At 40.3% G+C, this 22578-nt stretch overlaps 2 protein-coding genes across 2 annotated transcripts; one reads left to right on the top strand and one right to left on the bottom strand.

The window, feature by feature from the left end:
- Positions 1–156: 156 nt before the first annotated feature.
- Positions 157–14743, bottom strand: LOC133148209 (cryptochrome-1-like). The gene is made up of 15 exons (XM_061271383.1): positions 14568–14743; positions 12226–12389; positions 9822–9930; positions 9596–9738; positions 9294–9478; positions 6976–7064; positions 6034–6174; positions 5569–5880; positions 4933–5084; positions 4425–4627; positions 4194–4307; positions 3998–4111; positions 3766–3846; positions 3436–3557; positions 157–2397 (listed from the first exon to the last, which is right to left on the bottom strand). Exons 2-15 carry the CDS (start codon positions 12381–12383, stop codon positions 2389–2391), a joined length of 1932 nt encoding a protein of 643 aa, XP_061127367.1. The 5' UTR covers positions 12384–12389; positions 14568–14743; the 3' UTR covers positions 157–2388.
- A 3475-nt stretch (positions 14744–18218) lies between these two features.
- On the top strand, positions 18219–20078 carry tmem81 (transmembrane protein 81). Its single transcript, XM_061272736.1, has 5 exons — positions 18219–18652; positions 18723–18868; positions 19138–19253; positions 19332–19525; positions 19950–20078. Exons 1-5 carry the CDS (start codon positions 18428–18430, stop codon positions 20076–20078), a joined length of 810 nt encoding a protein of 269 aa, XP_061128720.1. The 5' UTR covers positions 18219–18427.
- Positions 20079–22578: the final 2500 nt, after the last annotated feature.

Genomic DNA, 22578 nt, shown 5'->3' with positions numbered 1-22578 from the left:
AGCCACTGAGGTGCAATGAGAAAAGATGTGACCTCACCGACTGAGCAACTTTAAAATTGGATGATGGTCAACGACATAAAAATAGATTTACAATCAATGAGACAGTTTGACATGACATGGTTGCAAACGTTCCTAAAAATTTCAAATCAAAGAATGTCAAGTTGAAACCATTTTTATTTCGCTGTCATGAATATGATCAATCACAAACAAGGCCTTTCACATCACGATGGAGGACAAAAAATAAGCACCAGTTTACAGACACTCGATGGTGTCGGTGGAGGAATTTCACACCTCATACCAGCTCATTTCAGGTGAGACACTGAGGCCACAGGTGAAATGTAATGGATGCGTATGGCATTCTTCCACCGTTGTGCGATGCTGGGCAGCGTAACTCAAAGAAAAACATTTACTTTCTCATTGGATGTGATCATCGCTACATAAACTGTTTAAATCCTCAAGAGAAACACAGAATTATGATACAGATCCACAATCCCCTCCCCTCTCCACCTAAATATAAAAGAAAAAAAATCCAACAACAAAATAGTCTGAGTCGCCACATGATCTGCAGCCCCAATCTGCCTTTTTGGGATACAATTGAAACAAAACAACTGTTGAAAAGGGGCAGTGGATATTTGCATTGCTAATGATACAATAAATGTAGCATTATTACTTATTATAAGTCATTCTACAAAACAACCCGATTTCAACACTAAAAATCCAATGAGAAAACAATAACTTTGAAGAAAGTCATTTTTGGCTCATGTTAGCCTCTGAATTACTGTCGGTCACACTGAATCGACAAATAGAATTGCGACCTGTTCGACACACAAAGTCACATTGTAGGCTCTGTCCTATGAATCCAATAATGCCCCGGCCTGCCTGACTGGGGCTCAGAGTTGACATGTTGACTCATCATGTAGATTTTATTAGGCAGTATGAACATCATATTGCATCCTACAAGGGGAAATGTGGACATTCTCGGGTTCGACTCCGAACCACAGCAGCCGACTTTGCCACTTATTCGCAGCCCATCGGGTACCCGATGTCAGCCATGTTTGTTATGAATTGGATTCAGGCATCCTTCAAACAGCGACAGTTTACAACACCCTCTGGACGTCAATTGTCACACACGCTGGTGCTGTTGACGTCCTTCAACAGGAGGTCGGACTTGGTTGTGAGGAATGTTTGTTTCAAACACAACTTCTCTTTATTTTTCTTTATTTTTCTGGTTATTTTATATGAAACAGTAGAAAAAAAGGGGACCTTGGAGAAGATCCGCGTCCTTAAAAACACCTTAGGACTGCGAACCATCGTTGAAAATGTCGCACAGGCTCAAGTGCCCTTAAGAACGTTCGAGCGACAACGTCAGGGCAACCACTGAGTTGGAAATGTGACATGGCAAAGATTAACAGAACTGTGATGCTCTCTCAAAAATGACATCCCCAGGAGTCGGCAAAAGCTATTGATTACTTTTTCAAAGGGTTCTCAAACGTTCGTTTGAGGTACTATATACAGTGTTGTGTGTCAATACCTGGCATATCTCATTTTACATTTCAGATTAGATGAACCAAAATACAGAGACAGATTGTCCTTTATAACCCGATGTTGCTTTTAACTGCCATATCATTGTCTGTAGCAGGGGTATCAAACTTGTTTTTTGGTCACGGGTCACATCATGGTATGGTTTCCCTTGAACGGGAATTGTGACTGTGAACCCGTATAATGTATGATTACCTCATATTATCACAATTACACGACAAATTTATAGATAACGACGTTCAGTTAGAATTTGTTTAAAAATCAGTTTTTCCAATTTATTTTAAAAGTGGAACTGCTTACCCAAAGAAAGGGAAGACAATTACCGTATTTTCTGCACTATAAGGCGCACTTAAAAACTTTACTCAAAAAAACATTATTATGCATTATAGTGCGAAAAATACAATAGGCCTTGAGTTTGACACTTGTGTACGCAACATGTTAGTTTAACGCTGAACTGTTATTTTTCATTCAGATGCAACTGGGAGAAATTATGTGTGGATTATCAATGAAAAAAACTATTTTATATACATAAATATTGAGAAGTGGCAGCAAAAAGTATTATGTAGTGCTCCCACAAATTAAGGTTTTTACGGGCACACCTGGTCTGACTTTTTCTTTTTTGTCTTTCTCTTTTTTTTTTTTTTTTTTTTTAAAAACAAATAAATACTTAGTTGCAATTATTTTCTATGTTTTTTTTTTTGCAAGTCTGCAAGCTAGGTCAGGAGTTGCCAGACGTGTCGGAAAATCTGAGCCTTGAATCACATTTTCACCTCAGTGTTCACCCTGGGAGTTTCTGACAGAATGTGTGTCACAGAAGACCAAAGTCGGTGTCTTCTTTTGTGATGAACTTTAGGTGGTCTGCGGGACACAAAGCATGACAAGCAAAAATCAGAAGACACAACATAAAACACAAAACATACTCGGTGTGCAGTGATCTCTAACTGATGCAACAGGGAAAAATAAAGTGGGTAACGTAAAGTAGAACTGCAAACGGAAAGTGTTGGCCGCAAATCAGCTTTCATTTTTTGGTAAAAGGAATTCCTATTTCGTTCCTATTCTAGCCTTGAAATGGCTTTGGTCTTTAGTTGAGGATTCTAACTTTAATATAGTGGTTGTATTTTGCTGATTTTGTCATCTTTCTATTTTGCAGTTAAGACTAGCTTACTAGGATACAGGTAGCTAAGTAAAGCCGTGGATCGCTACGTGCAACGAGAACAAGATGTGTGTTCACCTTTAGACCAACAACTCGTAAGCATTGTAAGAGAAATGCAAACATTTTAAAACTAAAAATGAGTGATACTTTCTTTCCTTTTAGATACTGGTGGTTTCCATGAGTGAACACCACCACCGTTTTGCATAGTTAGTGTTTTGGATCTTTCATTGTGAGCACAGCAACAGCATATTTGAATACAAGTCCTATCAAACATGGCGGCCTGGCCATAAATCTTTGTTGGCACAGCAACAACCTCCGCCCTTAACAAATAAAATACGCTTTCATACAATTATCAAGGTGTGTTGTCTTTTCTTTTTTTTTTAATAGTTAAAAGTAATGACCATATAGCTAAGTTGTCAATATCAACAACCTTTGCTTACAGACGTTGTGGATGCGTTGAACAAAAAGTCTCTCTTAATGCTCACATATTAGTAAAATAGCAGTAGATTAATCACCCAGCCCTAGTGCAACTTAAAATCCACTGAACATTGCTCAGACACATAATGTAAGCTATATAGTCAACTGTCATGTGATCATGTTCCCATTTGTTGTTTGTGCAGACACTATTCGATTGCATTCAGAAAATGTATGGATCTGAAGGAAGTTTGAAATCTCTGTTTAGCTACTCTACATGTGGCAAATGTTTAAAAGCTTTCGCGATGGCTTAAACTCTCCCAACTGACCTCTGTACTTTGCCTCTGCATCTTGTGACCCGAGCAGGACGACGTGTCTTCCTCCCTCGAACCCTCGCGTTCTATCTCCCGTTCGCGTTTTCTTGTCATGCTGCCTCTGATGTGTGCAAGTCCTGAAGATAAAAAAAATAAAAAATGGGGCGGGATAGGGTTACAGATGATAAAAAGAAGCAAAAGGTGATCTTATAAGGTGAACTCTTATGAGTTCTTATACAGTGAAATTGTAAAGGTAAGGAAAAGACCGTGCAAGACTGATTTTGCCACTACAAAAGTGATGACCAGTGATGGCCAAATAAAACAGTTAAATAAATGCCATCCTACCTGGGTGCTGAGGCACGGCAAACTCATGGTACAGTTTGCCACTGGTGACCGCTGTGTTGATTTCGGGCACTGTATGGTTACCTGTAAGAGACAACGTTTACATACTCGCTTTCTATACAACCCATTCAAATGTTCACACTATTCAGAACTCAACAGTTGTGTGATTCAACTTGTATCAGAAGGTGAACTTTTCATCCATGGTTAATCTGGAAACTCATATCATGTGACTTACCGTGCTGCGGCGCCATTTGTCGTCGCTGCCCCGGCTGTTTCTCGCTGTTAAAGTTAAGGAGGATGCTCCCGCTGCCGTTGCCTGTGACGACAGAGCTGCCCGACACGCCGGCCACTAGAATGACGGCGCAAAGTAAAATTGAAGCAGGATGGCTGGCGTACAGCAAACGTGCCCATAAAAACCTCTGTGCACTTACTGTGGGGGGTGTTGTTGTTGCTTCGGTTGGTCCCCTGCTGTTGTTCTCCAGGTGAGTAGGCCATCATTCCTCCATTTCCGTTACCATTTGTGGATGGAACGGATGCCAGCAGACCTAAATTGACAGAAATATTTCAAGCTGAAGTATCAGAGTGACTATCGAAAATGCAGACTGACAGAATCTGTATTACACATCAGAACAACGTGTCCATCAATAACAATGTGTCCTCACCTAGTCCTCTGTATCGGCTCAGTTGCTGGTAGATTTGCTTCATCCTCTCAATGTTGAGCCGACTGGCCTCGGCGTGGTGCACCATTGGTTTTGGGTAGTTCACGCCGATGACGCACTTGGCGGCCGCTTGTACTGACTCGGGCGCGTTCCATGGGTCGTATATGAACTTGGCAGGAAAAGCTCTTAAGACAGGTAAGTAACGTCTGCAAGCACAGGGAGACATTAGATACCCTGACTCGATAATGATCCTCACAGGTGTGCGTGCGTTTATGTGGGAATGATAAAAGCGACTTTTACCCAAATAGTTTTATATGATCGTTTGAATTTCTGCTATTTTTCTATCATGTTTAATAAACAAACATATAAACCGACAAACAATTTTGTTCCAATATAGCATCTTAAATCAATTAAAAGCAAGAAATACAGTGTAGCGACCCAACATGAAAGAATATATCTTCAGGAGAATTTGAATTCTATTTTTGAATTCTGTGCAGGGAGAGCTACCCACCTGATGAAGTCACCATTGGGGTCGATGCGCCGACCAAAGCCCACAGGGCAGTAGCAGTGGAAAAACTGCTGGAAAAAGGAACTACAGGACAGCCACATCCAACTGCCCGCATTCACACTCCAGTCGGAGTCGAGAAGCAGCTCCTCGAAAACCTGTGGCATGACAAACCCAAGTGAGCCGAAACTTATGTGCTGGGGTCAATGTAAGAGGTTGAAATGCACAAAGTACATTCATGAAGTACTACAAGCAGATCTGCACCAGCAGCTGGTCTAAAGTTGGCCAGGGAGATCTGTGAAGTGGACACTTGGAGTCCACCTTTCACCCAAATTGTTCGTCTTCGCCAATTGCATTATACTACCTGTGGCAACTTTTAGATGTGGTTCTAGCTGGCATCAAGTTTAGTTGACTTTCAGCCGGCAAATTGTCTCGTGCCACAGTATAACAGTCTGAAAATTTGCACCAGCACAAAACCTATCATGCGCCGAAAGTCATGCCTGAGCGCAGCTGTGCCATCTATAAAGAACCACTAGACTTGGTCAAATTCTACCTGTCTTAAAACATTGTAGAAATCATCGTCACTTTTTATGGAACATACAGGTTGTTAATAGCGGTGGCTAAAATCCAATTATAGCTTGCCTTCATCCCTTCTTCCCAGCTGATCCACAAGTCACCTCTGGTGAGGAAGCATGCCACAGCATGGCGAGCCAGGGGATGAATCCAGCCCTCTTGCCTCAGCTGAGTCATGATAGCGTCTATCCAGGGGAAGCCGGTCTTGGCTTCACCCCACTTGGCGAGCGCTTCGGGGTTTTTGTCCCAGGGAATGCGAACACAGATGGGGTTCCCCTCCATCTTGTCAAAGCGCGGATTGTTGGTGGCCGCCGTGTAGAAGAATTCGCGCCACAGTAACTGTCCATATTGTGAGAGAGGAGGGGAACTGTTCTTTTCCACCTGAGAAGAAAATATTGGAAGCAGAGTTTTAATCGGACAACTCATAACAGATAAAACTGCAACATTTCAACGACCAACTTTTGAAACTACTAACTACGTAACTGTCTAGCAGCTTTTTGAAAATCAATCTAGATCTCTGTGATGAGTGCCCACCTTGCGATAGAGATCCGTGAGCTTGAAGTAGAAAAGGCGACAGGAGAGGCAGCCGAAACGCAGATAAGGGCTGACGCCCGTTGGGCTGGCCAGTAGCGAGTTGGCGTTCATCCTTGGACGCTCAAAGTTTGCCACCCATGCCTGCAACGTGCACAAGGAAAACAGGGGAGGCGCAGAGCATCCCACAGCAACCAACAGTAAGACAATGTCTACATGGGCACGTGTATTTAGAATTTTCTTTTAGCTTCCTCACCCAGGGGTTTGAAAAAAACTTCACAACCAATTGCGAACGTATTGCAAAGCAATAGTTGAAGGCGCATTAACTTTGATAGAAAAAGAGGACTGACAACCGTCATTCGATGAGTTGTGGGTGAGTTATTAAAACAACAGCAACAAAAGATTTTTTTCTCCTCTGTCGCTCCCAAAGGAGACTTGTTTAGAAAGAAAATGGCCAGAGTATCCTAAAAGGTTCTCATTCAGTGCCCTCAAACTTCAATCTGGACAAAAATGCTCAGGAAATTTGGTCTTCTTTTAAAAATACCCGTTTCTGTGGACATGGCATGGCACAGCAATCCAGAAAAAGGGTAGTATAAAGTTTAACCTCCAATTTGGAAACATGCAATAGAACATCAAATTGTCATTCAAACTTGGCAAAATGTACATTGGACTGGCCTGACCCATAAATAACGTAAATCTGCATACAATTGATGCCTGTTGAAATATAATTAGGAGACTAACGCAACAAATTTTTAACATTTTTTCTAAAACATGAATAATCCTTTAATCTACAAAAAAGGGAGGCGTAAATATTTGTACATTTGCCTTGAACACAATGAGGTCAAACCTCTACTTGACAGTTTTCTGGAATGCAGTGTCTTTGTGGATGCTCAAGGAAGTCTGTCTCATCACAAATACAAACGAAATATAAAAGACAATGCTCACTTTTCTTTCTAAATGGCGCTCTAATCTGGTTAGAGCCTCAGTCTCTCCTCCTGGCCACACAGCTGTCGGCAGGCCCTCGGTGTCAAAGCCTAAAACACAGATAATAACTAATTCAGCTTTTTAATACCAACTAAAAAGGAACATTCTATATCATTTAACACGGTGCAACCTTTATGGTGGAACACAATCCACTCACAAAGACTGGGTGGACCTCAGATTTGGGTCCCTTTTAAGGTTTGGTTCCCTTTATACTTTTGTTGTTCACCATTGGTCAAGTGCTGCTTATTGTGAAGTGAGTTCAAATGTATGCTTGTATATCAAGTTTGTGCACAAATCCAGCCAATGGCACTATTTATGACCTCGTTCTTGTTTTTGTTCTGGAGGGGTACAATTCCAAAGGAAGAAAATATATGAAATTGTATAAATTCATCAGAATAAGACCTCTTGCTAATGTGGATAAAAATCAGATACATATTGGACATTTGCAGATGTGACTGCAGCGGAAATTGGGTAGACCCCATCCGTCAATGCAAGCAATCCCCTACCACTCAAAAGTTTGGACATGGTTTCATTCATTAAAATGTGTGTCCACACTATCGACTGGTGGTGTGCATAAATAAACACAATCCCACGTGCTGATCTTGGTATAAATAAGCACATGCGGCACACAGTTTGCACCTCATTCAGGTGGTGGCAGCAGATGGCTGCCTCGTGTCAGTGTGGCTTGACAGCGGCGTACAGCGCGACTAATGTTCGAGGCTAATTTAGGAGACGAACAGCCTGACTTTAGCTGGCGTAGCTTTAGAAACTTTAAATAAACTGTGTGAAAGACAGGCCCGTGTGACAGCAGCGGCCGGCCGGCCGCAGGTAAATCTGTGCTCTCAATCGAGCCAAGCCATCTGTGAATGGAAAGCAGACATCTGGATGGAAGCTCAAGAGGAAGATGAGATAATCCAATCGTCAGATTTAGACCAATGGGTTCTTGAAATACAAAAAAGGGGCGTGACGGATAGACTTGATTCAACCACGGAGAACATCCTTTTATCTACTGCTTATCCTGTTCAGGGTCACATACTAGCTGACTTTCAGTGTTTTGTTATGTCTCTCGGTGAACAGCAGGTGCATAACTGTTTTTTCACTCGCATGACATTCACAGCTGCCAAAATGTTACTTGAAACCTTTTATACACGTACCCTACTTACATTTTTTTAATGGTGAAATCTAGAACCATTTTCCCTTCAATCATTTGTATGTGGAAAATATATTAAGATTCATTATAGTTGTTGCTCTATTTTTTTTATACTGTACAATGTTTTTGTTACTCGTTTTTCATGCTTCCTCATTATATTCTGCATTTGAATTTTTGTTATCGTTTTAAAATTGCACTTAATGCTTTTTCCTTATGTGAGTGTGTGCTATGTCGTAGTTAGCTAATTTACAATCAATGCCTATGTTATGGAAACAATTGTGTTTTTCTGTAAACAAATATGTTGTTGAAAATATGATATATGTAGACCCCTTCAAAGTTTGTAGACAAAGTTTTTATGGGGCGTGGCTTAGCTGGAGGCAAAGAACTTTTCAACAGTGTTTATGTTGTAAAGGACGCAAAAAACAGTCATTTGAGTGAATATGTGAATAAAGTCACTCTGTGTTAGGGTGGTGCTCACTCTAACTTAATCTTCTGCAAACCCTAACACTCTGCATGACTGATAAACTGGAGGCTATAAATCATTACCTACGTTTTGAATTGACAAGTTTAAATTTACAATATACTTCAGCAACGACTCTTGTGTCAAGCGGTCACAAATGCTGCCAAGTCAACGACAGGGACAGAAGACGAGGCTGGGCGATTATCAATTTCATCATTTCATGAAAGTACATTTGCTGTGATATCTTACCTGATGCGACGTGTACACTGCAAACACGAGCGTTGTTTGTTGATACCCTCATTCCAATCCTTTCACCTAATCACGTTCAACCACAGCCATCTGCGATTTCTCTGACAGGCAGAGGCTGGTATGTGATAGAATTTCACATTTTTGCCTTTACGGTTTTCGGAACCAAAAACACAACAAGACGACATTTCTCTTCATGAAGCTAGTGGTTGTTTACTTCTGGCTTCCGTTCAGTTGCCTCCGGTGTCTTTTGCCTCCAGCTAACACTGTGACATCATTGTGACGTAGGCCATGAAGCGTCTATTGCCCTGCCCAATACGTCTTACGTGGACTAAACAATCTCATCATTGTGAACCGCGTTTTTACCATCAATGCGAAAAGAAAACGGAAAAACTCAAATGAGCGACAGCAGCGGTTTCTCACCGAGCTCTTCCAAGGATGGAACCCCATACTTGTCTCCGTGGTCCTCCAAGATGGGGGTGATGCAGTTGGCCATCAGGCTGTCTGACAGCGTCTCCACAGGCATCTCAGGCGGATCCAAGCGACTGATCAGTGTCTGGAAACGCTTGTATGTAAGCGGTGGTTGGCCACTGTTCAGTTCTATAATCCTGGTGGGTAAATGAAGAGTTAGAGACCATCACTCAGTCCAATTGCACATGGCCACACTAGATGCTACACAATAATGAAGTTTTCAGTGTCCGCCTGGTTTCAGGTTTAGAACGTACTTGTCCAGGTCATACAGCGTGTGGGAGTTCTTAACGATGACTTTCACTCCTGCCTCCATAGCCAGCTTCTTGATAGCAGCATCTCTTTCCTTTCCAAAAGGCTCTGAGTCATACTCAAAGGTCAACCGCGAGATCTTCCACTCCTGTGGCAGACACAACAAGCACTTAAGGGTGTTTGAATGAAATCACAAAACGTCCAAGAGGGACATTTACAGGAGAAACTGACCTTAAAGAGTCGTGGGAAAACATTGGCTGGTTGGCCCCTAATGACAAAAAGGCGGGAGTTTAGCTTCCGGAGCTTGCCGTCCAGATCCTCCAAACATTGGAGAAGAAACCTGATGGACAAGGAGAAAATTAAACAAGTTGAATTGCGACCCAGCATACAATCAAGCACTTTACTACTACTACTACTACTACTACTACTACTACTACTACTACTACTACTACTACTACTACTACTACTACTACTACTACTACTACTACTAATAATAATAATAATAATAATAATAATATTATTATTATTATTATTATTATTATTATTATTATTATTATTTTTATTTTTATTTTTATTTTTATTTTTATTTTTAATATTCATAACTATTATTATTATTACAAAACAGTCCCCTGCAACAGAAAAATGCACAATACTTACATAACTCAACCAGACGAACGCAAAGATGGGCCACTGTTAAAGGTATACATGTATTAAGTTTTAAAATGTGTGTTAAATTTTTTTTTTCATGTTTAATTGGAATGTGATTCAACAAAATTTGGAATTTAATTAACAAGAGGGGCAAGGTAGCATTCCTGTTGATAAATCAAACTGCATCAGGTTATCTTTGTCTGTTCTTTATCCTTTTTTCATGGCAGTGTATGCGGTGGTACGATATCATGGTTAGATAGCGTTCATTATGATTAAAATTGGTTCCTGTTACCTGTGAACACTGTTTGTACATCCGATATTCAAATGCAGGTCATGGCGAAGACAACCCATTTTGACAAGTGAGAGAGGTTTGTATTTTGATATTATCACTTATATAACGGCGTAGACAAAATGTGATTTGATGTTAAAACGCATCGTGCATAAATCACGTTTAGTAACTTCGCGTTGTGTGTACAATGTTGTGCTGAAATATAAACAGCTCACTTTTTTTTGCAGGATTTTAGTACTTGCTATTTACATTGATGACGCTGTTATCATCACCATCTTCCCCCACACGCAACACCTCGAATACTATGACTGTTGTACAACATGTCTTGAGCAGTCTTGATGACAATTTCTGCCAGTTAGTTGAATTCGTTTTGGTGCCTAATCACATCTGCCGGTTTGACCTACATACAAACCAGAACAACTCGGCATCACCAGTCTAGACTACGTCTGATCTACATGAGGATCAAGCATGAGCCTAGCAGAACAGTCAGTCCACGTCTGTCAGACTGTCGCTGAGGAGATACGCTCAAAGCTCTTTAACAACTAATAAAGATACAGGGACAGTTCAAAGAAGAGGACTGTTCAATGGTTGGATGGTTAGTTAGGGTTCAGATCACTACGCCTTGATCAGGCAAGCAGGCCTCTCCTCCCAGCTGGGTGTAAAGGCTGCAATGGTTGCGTCAGTTACAAAATTAACAATAGGCCAACGTGGCCAATTATACCAAGTTATTTTTATAGGTTGTGAGTGGTGAAGCACTAAATCAGAATGAGACCAAATTACATTTAAATATCCCGGGTTCACAATCTCTTGCATGTAGGACTCACCACAGGTTTCTCCTACACCTAAGGGCAATCGGCCTGCCAAGCATGTTTTTAGGATGTGGGAGGAAACTGGAGTGGCTGGAGAAAACCCACGCAGGCACGGGGTGAACAAGCAAACTCTACACAGGGAGGGCCGGAGGTGGAATCAAATCCTGATTCTATGCTGTCGTATATTTTGGCAGATGGTAATATGGCGGCTGTGTTGAGCGAGCGCACTTCCTTCGCCCGGCATGTTTGCCTGCAGCTTTTTTTCAGGGAACGCTTCTGCCGGTATGGAGAGTGCCTCGCCACAAGTAGGTCACGATCACATAAGCACTCGCAAGTTGAATGTCGCTGCCTGGCACACTAACCTACATTTGCCTCTTCACTTATTCAACAGTGAGGAAAAACTATTATTGAGGTATATGTGTAAACATGGACTTCTGCCATTTTCTTGTGTCATTACCAGGCTATTTAAAAAAAAAAAAAAGATTCAATTTGTTTTAGGCCCATACTTTCGCCGTAAGATCGTGGTGGCGCATTGGTTAGCACGTCCACCTCACAGTTACTTTTGCCGGAACGCAATGTTTGAGTCAAGTAAAATTTTCATTTTGTAACGCAAGCTTAAAAATTATTTCACCCCAGAATTTGAAAATTTCTTGCAAATGTTTAAGTGAAATCCAAAAGATGTATGCAAAGCAAATGTACAGGGAATGTTTGAATTAATAGTTTACTAAACCTGACATCTGCTTCTCAAATCCAGTTTGTGTACGTAATTGAAAGTATTTAACTCTTCACGCCGAGCCAGACCAAATAACTGACTCTTTGTAAGGCTTATGAGGCCCAGTTGTCAAACTCACTGTTTGTACACAATTTGCCCCACATACAATCCTCTTACCTCCACCTGTTGACCCCAACATTGGAGGAACCTGCAAACCAAGGGTCCAAAATGTAGACGCAGCGCACTGTGGCTGCCCCCTGGACTGCCTCCTTAAGAGCTGGGTTGTCATGAAGACGGAGTCCCTTGCGGAACCAATGGATGGAATTGGGGGCCATGTTTGTCTGTGGAAGGGACGACAGAAAAGAGGAGTGTTGGGTCAACGTCAATGACAAATTACATCAGTGCACAGCGATCTTCACACGAATCTCAAAACTTGGGATTCTAAGGCACTTGAGTTCAAATCCTATATTTCTAAATAAGAGTTTGTATGTAAGAATGAAAAAGAACAACAATCCCAAAGGCCGCGTATGAACCCCCGGCAGGCCTATTCCAGCCCACTGACTGTACGTTTAACACCCTTGCTCTAGTTCATCCTAAAGGTGTTTATAGCAGGCTTATCCCACTCCAATCCAATCCAAGCCAGTCAGAACAGAAAATGGGTTTTGAACAAACTGTTCCCACAGAGTTGGTAGCATGCTCTTTGCATGATTGTTTTTGCTGCAATGAGAGAGACACCAGACTGAGCAGGTGTGAAAAGGCTCATCACTAAATCTGTTAACCACGTCTACAGGCAAGACGCAAGAACAGACAATTCCAAAAACAATGTATTTGTGAGAATTTCAAAGATTCTGTCTTTGAACTGACCAGTTCCCGCTTATATTTATCAGCTCTTAAACATCTTTGTGGACGACTGCTTTTTATGACTGTCCTTTTTGTTGAACAACTGTAACGGAAGACCCGAGTGAATGTCCGTATTGCATATATACGTATACATACTGGATATATCGGTTTTACAGTATATCCACATACAAAAGAGGCTAGGGGCAAAGTTTAAAAAAGGAAGAAGAGAAAATCAGTATTGCATTGTTTGCATTGACAAGAAAAAATAAACAGATTATTGGGGAAAAAAAATAAAAGCATGACAATTGCCTTCGAGCATGTACCTAGCATGTCGTTATTACTGTATGTAATAGGTCATAAAAGTTTTGCAATCCTGACAATTTGACTTTGGAGCAGTGTGTGCTATACCATTATCTGGTGTAACTGTTTGGCCCAGGGAGATTTCTATGTTAGAACCTTCCCATAGACAAGGAGTTAGAAAACAACATTTCCAAGAACTCATCAGGTCAAAGTACAAGAATGACTTTGAGCCGCTTGCCTGACATTAAATAAATGCCCTCCTCATTTTGCAACAACGGCAGATGGATGTATGGGTGGATGGCTTGATGAATGGATAGACAAAGATGCTTTATTCATCTTGTAATCCTTTACTAATCTGGGAATGGAAAATAAATACAAAAATAGGATAACACTTCCTTTGCCATATTGTTGATTTTTATTGGCGGACATCTCAGGGAGGCTACACTTGACAGATTTGTCAAGGAAACGTTTGTCATGAATGATGTCACTTGTGACCCATTCGCTGATATGAAACCTGCGACAGCAACAGTCTGGAAAAAAAAGAGTGTGGCTACTGGCGCCAATAACCTGACAGCTCAATCTGAATATAGTCTGACAGTCATAATAAAGTGTATTTGTGTCCAAAATATTAATAATAATAATAATAATAATAATGATAATAATGATAATAATGATAATAATGATAATAATGATAATAATAATAATAATAATAATAATAATAATCTGTCACTCAAAATTTGAGAGCTATTTTCATCATCATAAATAATTATTGAATAATTCCTATACTGACCGAAAAAACAAATGACCAGAGTGAATAATGAAGTCTTTAAACAGCAATAATAATAAACCTTGATTTATTACTTTTGCTTTTCACATTTTCGCCAAACACGGTTAAAACCAGCAAGAGATTTGTAGACTAGTTAAAAACAATATGGAACACAAATGAGCTAATATCTCAATCTTTATTGAAGATAGTAATCTAATTTGTGAATTCCATTGGAACAAAAATAGATTCCCTGACCACAATGACAAAGTGTACATACTGTACATGCATAACATCTCTGGTGGCGCACTGAACTTCTCTCAGATGGAAACTAGGTCATGAGTCTGTGCTGTCTTGGAACCTAGCGTAAACTCCATTCACAATTTCAATCTGACACTCAGATCAGGCCAAAACGATGACCCTTCGTTCAAATTCAATGATGACAACTAAATAAAAGCAAGACTTTGCCATTGAAACGATCGTCCACGACCGGACACAAACACAAGAAACCGGGTCAGGGGAGAACGCTTTATGTAACCGGTGGCGCTGTTTATAACAGTAAAAGGTATTCTCCGCTTAAAACTAAACACCTTCGCCCGCAGAACAACTGCCTTACCTTGCGGAAGCACCCCGAAGAGAATATTTAAGTCAAGCCCAAAGAAATGGACATTCTTCCCTCTTGGGTGTTAAAGTGCCGTCAGCCACTTGCAGGATCGTTGGCCTCAATCGAGGGTCCAAAACTGCTTGCGCACGGATCCCTGGTTTCATAACACTTGGCTCAAAGGCGCATGCGCTAAATCCATGTAGCCTCCTTTCGTGAGTCCCGCAGTGGCTAAAATGAACGACAGGATGGCACGAAAATATCGTTTTCAAAACAATGATTATCATCATATTTTATAGACCTATAAGATGAAAACACGAAATGGTATATAATTAAAATGATTAGGCATAAAGAATTTATACACACAATGTATTTACTAAAATAGTGGTACTTTTCCAGTTAAAAGATCTCAATGTTTAATTCTCCATAACCGTGACGTGAGGGCAGCGACGCTTCAATTTCTGCCTTTCTATTGGTCGGCATGCCGGCCTACATAGCCCACTGGGTCACGTTGTGAGCGGCATGGGAATCCGGAAGTTAACGATAGATTAATTTGTGACGCTTTTTATTTTTGCAAATAATAATAATAATAATAATAATGATAATAATAATAATAATAATAATAATAATAATAATAATAATAATAATAATAATAATAATAATAATAATAATAATAATACATTTAGTTTATCATGCACTTTACATTGGAAATGAATGAAAACCAAAGGTATTGATCTCTGCAGAACTCCGTTTTATTGAGTAAAACATGATCTGATTTTCATTTTATTTCCCTGTTTTATTTAAATAATAATTATAGGGGTATATCGTATTATACATGATCAATTTTGTTATATTTATGCTGATTATTATCTAACTAATGTTCGAATTAAAGTGATATTAATAAAACCTGATTGTTGGCATACATTTTCATTATTATCTGTTATTTAAATTTTCTTTAAAAAATATCATTAAATAAATAAATGAATGTTTGTTGCATTTTTTTAAAGTGATGATATTTCTGAAGAAATCGTAAAATTCTTAATACAATTATTAGTAATACAATTCACCAGTTCATGACGCATTTCAGTAAATGAGAGAAAACAGATATTTGCAGAGCGCCTAAAATACTTCTCAAAATATTGCTGGGATGAATTAAATGTATGTATGCCTGTTGGCATGATTGTCTGTGTTTGTTTTGCTGTTGAATTAGTTGCACTGTATGTTCAATGAGGCATCTGCTGGGTATAATTATTTGGGGGATGTAATTGGCTTTTAATGATTCTAATTAGCGATTACTGGTTTCTCATAGTGAGCAGTAAAACAGTTGTGATGCCCCCACTGAGCTGACGGGTTGCGAGATTTACTGACATGATACTTTGAACTCTCAAATTTTATTTTAGATATATTTTCTGGACGTTTTTCCTTCATTTCAAATTTGACAACTGTAGGAATCACATTGAAGGTTTGACAGTTACTAATTTAAAGAAAAAAAATACAATAGGATCAACCAGTTACCCAGTACTGAATGTGTTTTTTGTGAAGTGGTTGGATTTTGGGGTGTTTCACTTTCATAAACTAGAATTTCCTTTATTCCGTGCATGCTATACGAACATGAATAAAAAAGAATCCAGGAGAGCTCTTTCTGAGACTTTGTTGACTATATGCACAAACACTGCAAGAGGCGGCATTGTGTATATTCATGTGTATACGTGACAAAAAAGTATGTAAAAAAGTATGTAAACCAATGAATGCTAACATTGGATTTCCTAGCACGTACGCAATGTGCATGGTTTAAAAACAATCGACAAATGGACCAATATAAGAAATAAGATCCATCCTACCCACATGAATAAAAGTACTATAAGCTTGTTAAAGTGACAACATTGCAGCCATTCTTTGCGCTCATGTTGACAAATAACAGGATTTCAATTGAGGTTATTCTCGGAAGCCACCTGCACATCCACGTGCCTCCATCTGTTACAGATTGTGAACACCCGGATGCAACATGCCTGAGAGACACAGACGGTTGGTGAAGCTGAATTGGTTACAAACATGCTGCATGCCACGTTCTGACGCCTCTCTATATAGAAACAACACACAGACACATGTGCCCCTTTTCTTTCGTCCTGATTCATTTGTCGCTATGATCATCTGCCCTGCTCTGCCACCAGCGAGTTGTGGATAATTCCGTAGGTTCAGTCACCTTGTTGGCCAGCAGGATGCGGAGGATGCTTTTCTTGTGTTTCCACTGGTGACAGTGGGGGAGGACGGAGGGGGCGGCTAACGTCATCACTAAACAGCTCATTGCACCTCCATTGTACAAGTTAACTGGCTCAATCCATCCATGAATCTATTCACACTTAAATGAGAGTCGGGCTATACCTTGAGATGGTTGGAAGATAAGAGCAGCATTTATTTTTTTCTTCTTAATGAAAAGGAATGAATAATACTTTGAAATGAAATACTTTAAACTTTGCCTGTTTGTATGTTACAGGTGTCATACTCAAGGCCCGGGGGCCGGATACGGCCCGCCACATCATTTTATGTGCCCCTCGAAGACAAATTATGCATCACATTTGTGTGTCATTACTAGAATTGCAAATTGTCTTCATTTTTAATAATATACTATATATTTTTTTCAATATTTGACCAGTTTTTACTTGTCTGATTTGAAAACGAGTTATTTGTCAGTTTACTTTTACTGTATGTAATGAAGTGCTCAGACATTGATTTGGGTTGACAGTCATAATGACCCTCTGAAAAAAGCTATGACTACAATGCGGCCCGTGAAAAGAAATAGTTTGACACCCCTGGATTACATATAGGCCTTTACTAGTTACTGTAGTCATGTAAATTAACGCATCTCAGCATCACCATCACAAATACAGATTGGCAGAAGTGAGCAACACATCTTTATTCCATGACCGTCTGCCAATGTTGCTAAGGACAATTTATTAAAGATAGAAAGACAGCATCACATCACAAAGGACAAACATATCTGCTGGTCTGCTGAATGAGAGGCCTGATACTGAGATCCGCCACAATATGTTCCTAATTTCTGACAGTACAACTTTTGTCTTTATGTATAAAACCGTCTCGAGTGTTTGTCTGACATCTGCTGGACAGATAGAAAAGTGCAAGTGGATGTCATGACGATAATGTAAAGCCGTCATATGAAAAGATAATAAACAAAGCAAAGCAGTTGTTAGAGTTACAGTGAGCAAGCAATATATAAAATATGGTTTAAGTTGTAACAAATTGTATTCGTTTGCCTTTAATACATAATTCTGACGATTATGTTGCAGCACAGTAAGTGACGCCTGGATTTCATGCAAACGTAAATTTGAGCGTCACATACCAACTGATGGCCTTTGGATATTCTTTGTGTGACACTGTAAGTCCTTACCTTCGTGCATGAGCTTTATTCACATGGGTGTCGTGAGCAGTAGTCCGTATGGTAACGTATTTATTTTTTTTACTTTATGCATGTATATTTTTTCCGAAGCTTTTGTTTTAACTTTCTGCATTTTAAAACAGTCATCTATACTTCCTTGTTCCTGGAGTAGTTCAGCCTCCGCCGATGACGTAGAATACGCATAGGACCTTAATTATTATTATTTCTTTTTTTGAAAATGTAGGGGTGGACACTAAGTCAATTTCCAAAGTAAATATTTTCACTATATTGCTGTAAATGTGCTTTTGTGTGGAGATGTTTATGAGCAGCAAAAAAATATGAAAGTATTATTTAAAAAAAAAAACATGATGCAAGCCAATTTGGGTTAGAAATTGGACCAACCCTGTGAGCTTCCTTCAGCAGTTAAATACTGTACAATTGACATGTATTGTCATTCAATTCCAGAACATTCCTCACTGCAATGGATAGAAAGTTGGTTCTCCTTTTAATCCTCCAATTAGCTCCTCATCTTAGCGCTGATGAAGATAGCGTTGATAAAAAGGAGTTGGAGTTGCGGGTGGTCACCAACAGCACGTCCTGCAGTGTTACATGTGGCATTGGCATGAAAACGCAAACGGTCTGCTCGTACAAAGACAGCAATGCGATGTTGGGGAAGAATCCGAAAGAGCTTTCCGCCGAAGACCAGGTAATGTAGCACACGGCCAATCAAGGGGCAAGGATTCTGCATCGACTATTATGGTGTGTTTGAATTGCAGAAGACGGAAAAGTGTCACGATGAGCAAGTCAGGTGTCAAGAGTTTAAGAAGTGTGGAATCAAGACTGTCACTAGGACAATGGGAGAGATGCTGGAGCTGGATTGTCTGTTCGAGAAAACGATACTGATGAATACATTCTCATGGAGGTAAGCGTTGATTCCCATTGGTTAGTTGTGAGGGATCATCTGATATGCCACAGGAAGGGATCCAAAACATTTGCTCCGCACAATGTATCTTTTGTAAGTATCTTTGTAAGCTTCATGAAACTGGTGAGCCGTGATTGGTTGTGACATGAGACCTGACGACTGCGATCTCATTTTCAGTCAGCAGCAAGTGGCAAAATGGCCGAGATTATATTAAGGTTAGGGTCACTTGATGTGGTGTTCTTTAGGGTTTTGTGTTCTCTTCACTCTAGGGTCAGTTGGTACTACGCCCCAGGGGTAATCAGCTCTGACGACAAGCTTTTCAGGCGCTTTGCGTCTCCGCAATTGGACCTGCTCATTCTGGACCCAATCAAGGAGGAACACGCAGGTGAACAACGTGTCAATCAGGGCAGGCCTCTTGTGGTGACATGAGAAAGTGCTTACAAGTTTCCGTTGTGTCCATCAGGAACGTACCGCTGTGACGTCCTTGATCCCAATTCCAAAATGTTGAAATCCGTTTACTGGGGTGTCAGAGTGCTCCCAAAAGGGTTCATCGATCTGGACTACGAGCACGCTCAGAATATGTGGAACACACCTTGGAACGAGAAGACGGACATTTTGTCGAATCGCTACGGTTCCCTGAGCTTCTGGGTATACATCGTAAGTAAGGTCCACTTCAGCAACTGAGGGTTTGGCGTCATGACGTATGGCTAAGTTTTAAATGTGTCTCACATTGAACTGAAAGTAGGAGCCCAGCCTAGTTACTGCCAATTTTCTGCATTGATCATAGATGAGATTTCAGTCCATTTGTACCATGTAAGTAATGGATGACTGAAAATTGTAGCATTCTCAAGTAGCAAGTGTGCAGAAAAAATAACCTGTTACAAGCTGTCCTACATTCCATTCCAATAACATCAACATACCCAGACATATATTTATGTACAGTTTACACATTCTCTCCATTGATTAGTGTGGACATGAACACAAAGAATGTACATACATATTTATGTATATACATTACATACCATAGCTTTCAGTATTTTGTCGGATTCATTCCATGTTGCTTGTATGTGTGAATCCACAGATGTTGGCCTTTCTGAGCCTTCTCAACATTGTAGGGGTGCTCATCCTGGTCCTGAAAATCTGGGCGAAAAGAGGCTCATATAAACTCCCTGAGGAGGAAAACACAGTTGAAGCTATGACTGAGATTTGATAGCTCCTGCCACTTAATGGAGCTTATGCACGCCACTACACAAAGCATTTCCGGAATAAATATTAGTCCGCGTACCATATTCTTGTTTTCATTTGTTCTAATTTGTTAAGCCATTTGACGGAAAAAAACGACCTACTTTCCCATCCTTTGGAATATGATGGAAAACGTATTCTTGTCATGTAACTGTCATACCATTACTGCAAAAACCACCACATCTAAGGGTTCAATTTAGACCAGGTTACCCAGCTCACTGAGATGCTCACATGAATAGCCCTCAGGCGTGTTGTAAAAACTGATAAGCGGTGATTCCAGAAGTGTCGTTTGACATAAATGAAAATGACTGTTATCCTGACACCACATACTACATTCTACGTTGTCTCCAAGTGACAGCGTGAGCATGAGAAGAAGCCAATAGATGGCAGTGCTTGCACACTTTTAAGTCGGCTCCCTCACCCTCACTACTCAAATTTGTTGGCCACGCTTCTCAAAAGCAAACAAGTGCTTTGTAAGTCACTCGAGGGTAGCAGTTATTACAATCACACACTTACCTATGTGCTGTACTGAACTGAGCTCAGCACCACACGTGTCCTATTTGAGCACATATCTGAAAAGCGTTGGGCCCCAAAATCCGAATTAGAGTCTCCTTCATTTCCTAGTGGAACATGGAACAAGACGGTCATTTCCATTTGTGAGCTTGACAAAACAGATATGTGCACACTGACTCATGTAATGACTATTGCATGATAGCACGAGAGGGACGTCTGGCGTGAAAGTAACGACCATCGTCAACCATCTCAATACACTAATAGGTTGTAAAAATAAATAGAAAACTGACAAAAGCAAGTGATGCAATTGACCTGACTGTCATACATTTCGATTCCCTTGGCCCAACTTTGTTTGCATAGATATTCAAGTTATGTAGAATCTTTGAAGATTTTAGAAGTCTAATTCTAAGAGCACCTCAATGATCTACAGCCACTCAGTCCGGAGCATATAAACATGTAATATTTTGAGAAATGGTCCTTGGGCTTTAAAGGATTGTAGTCATCTGCTGAGATATTTGTTCAGCTTCTTATTAAAGTCTCGAATAGCCATTGGTGTAATGTCAACCGTAGGGGGAAGGCTGTTGAACATAATTGCAGAATAGAGAAAGCTGCTGTAGAGGTGTTTGGTGTTTGACTTGGGGCTCTCCGAGGCGTGGCTTCGTAGTATCCTAATGGTAATGCGACAATCACTCTTTGATGGCTCATCTACTGTAAGGCAATGTCATCAATCATCCCAGTGATTTTAAGGCCTTTTTCTAGATGGTGTCAGCTGCCTGAGAGTGCTTCTGAGGGGCATTTCTCCTGCAAGTCAAAAACTTTTAGAATAAATATTTGTATGAAGCGCTTTTCGAGTTACTCTACAGATTGAGCTGCAGCTCTTAGTGATGATTGGAGCAATTGTTGAATGTTCAATTGTAAAAAAACATGAAATAAGCCAGAGGAGAATATGTCGGCGTTCCACTGTATGCACAAACACACTGCTCGGTGGATGACCTTTTCGGGAAGAGCCGGTCTGTAATTGGACACGTTCGCACTGGGGGGGGTTGGTATATGCGTCCAAGGGTCCTGCAGTGATGACAGAGCACATTAAATAAGTTGCATTTGAAGTGTGACATTTTCGTATGGCAATGACAGGTGAGAGCGCACGAGTAGCCGGACAAGCATTGTGTGACCTGACTGATTCCGACAGGTAACTATTGTTTCTCAGCGTGGCCTTCACCGGAAGTATTTTTAGGTTCTTCTTTCTCCATAAGCCACAATATGACTACCAACCTTTTTTTGCTCTTTGATATGTACCTTGTATGAATTTGTGCAAACTTTGAGTCAATCAGGAGATAATCAACACTGTTGGCTGTCCGAAACTGAAACGAAGAAAAAAAACTCAAAAGTTTATTTTTCCTTATTCCATGGTGAGCAAGTAGAAAGCTCATCCATCTCAGTTCTTTAGGTTGAACCCCAGCTTTGGCCTTCCTGAATGTGTTTTGCATATTCTCCCTGTCGACTTTTCTCCACATCCACATCAGTTACAAAAACAAACTCCCCTCTGGCTGTCTTTTTTGTACTGTGTTTTTTTTTCATCTGTCGCATGCCAATTATGACCTGCATAGACAAGGACATTGTGCTCCTGTGATATATTAGCATAATTAATTTAAAAGGGCTGTGTCCTTTGTCCATCTAATCATATCTGGATGTGCATTTCACAAGCATGTACTTGAAAAGCCATCAAAAGTACGTTACCGCCATTATTCCAATTAGGTTCACGTCATGCATACAACCATCAAGTGAGTATAGAGCTCTAAACCAGGTCAAACGTTTTCATAGTACGCTCATATATTTAAGAATCTCATTAAACACACAGCTGTTTTTAAATCCACGGTAATAAAAAACAAAACGCCGGGCTCCAAAACATTCCCCTCAAGAGCGCAATGATGTCTCATTCAGGAGGTCACGATGGA

The sequence above is a fragment of the Syngnathus typhle genome, linkage group LG2, assembly GCF_033458585.1.
Source record: "Syngnathus typhle isolate RoL2023-S1 ecotype Sweden linkage group LG2, RoL_Styp_1.0, whole genome shotgun sequence".
Lineage (NCBI taxonomy): Eukaryota > Metazoa > Chordata > Actinopteri > Syngnathiformes > Syngnathidae > Syngnathus > Syngnathus typhle.
This window is presented reverse-complemented; position numbering and strand designations above follow the sequence as displayed.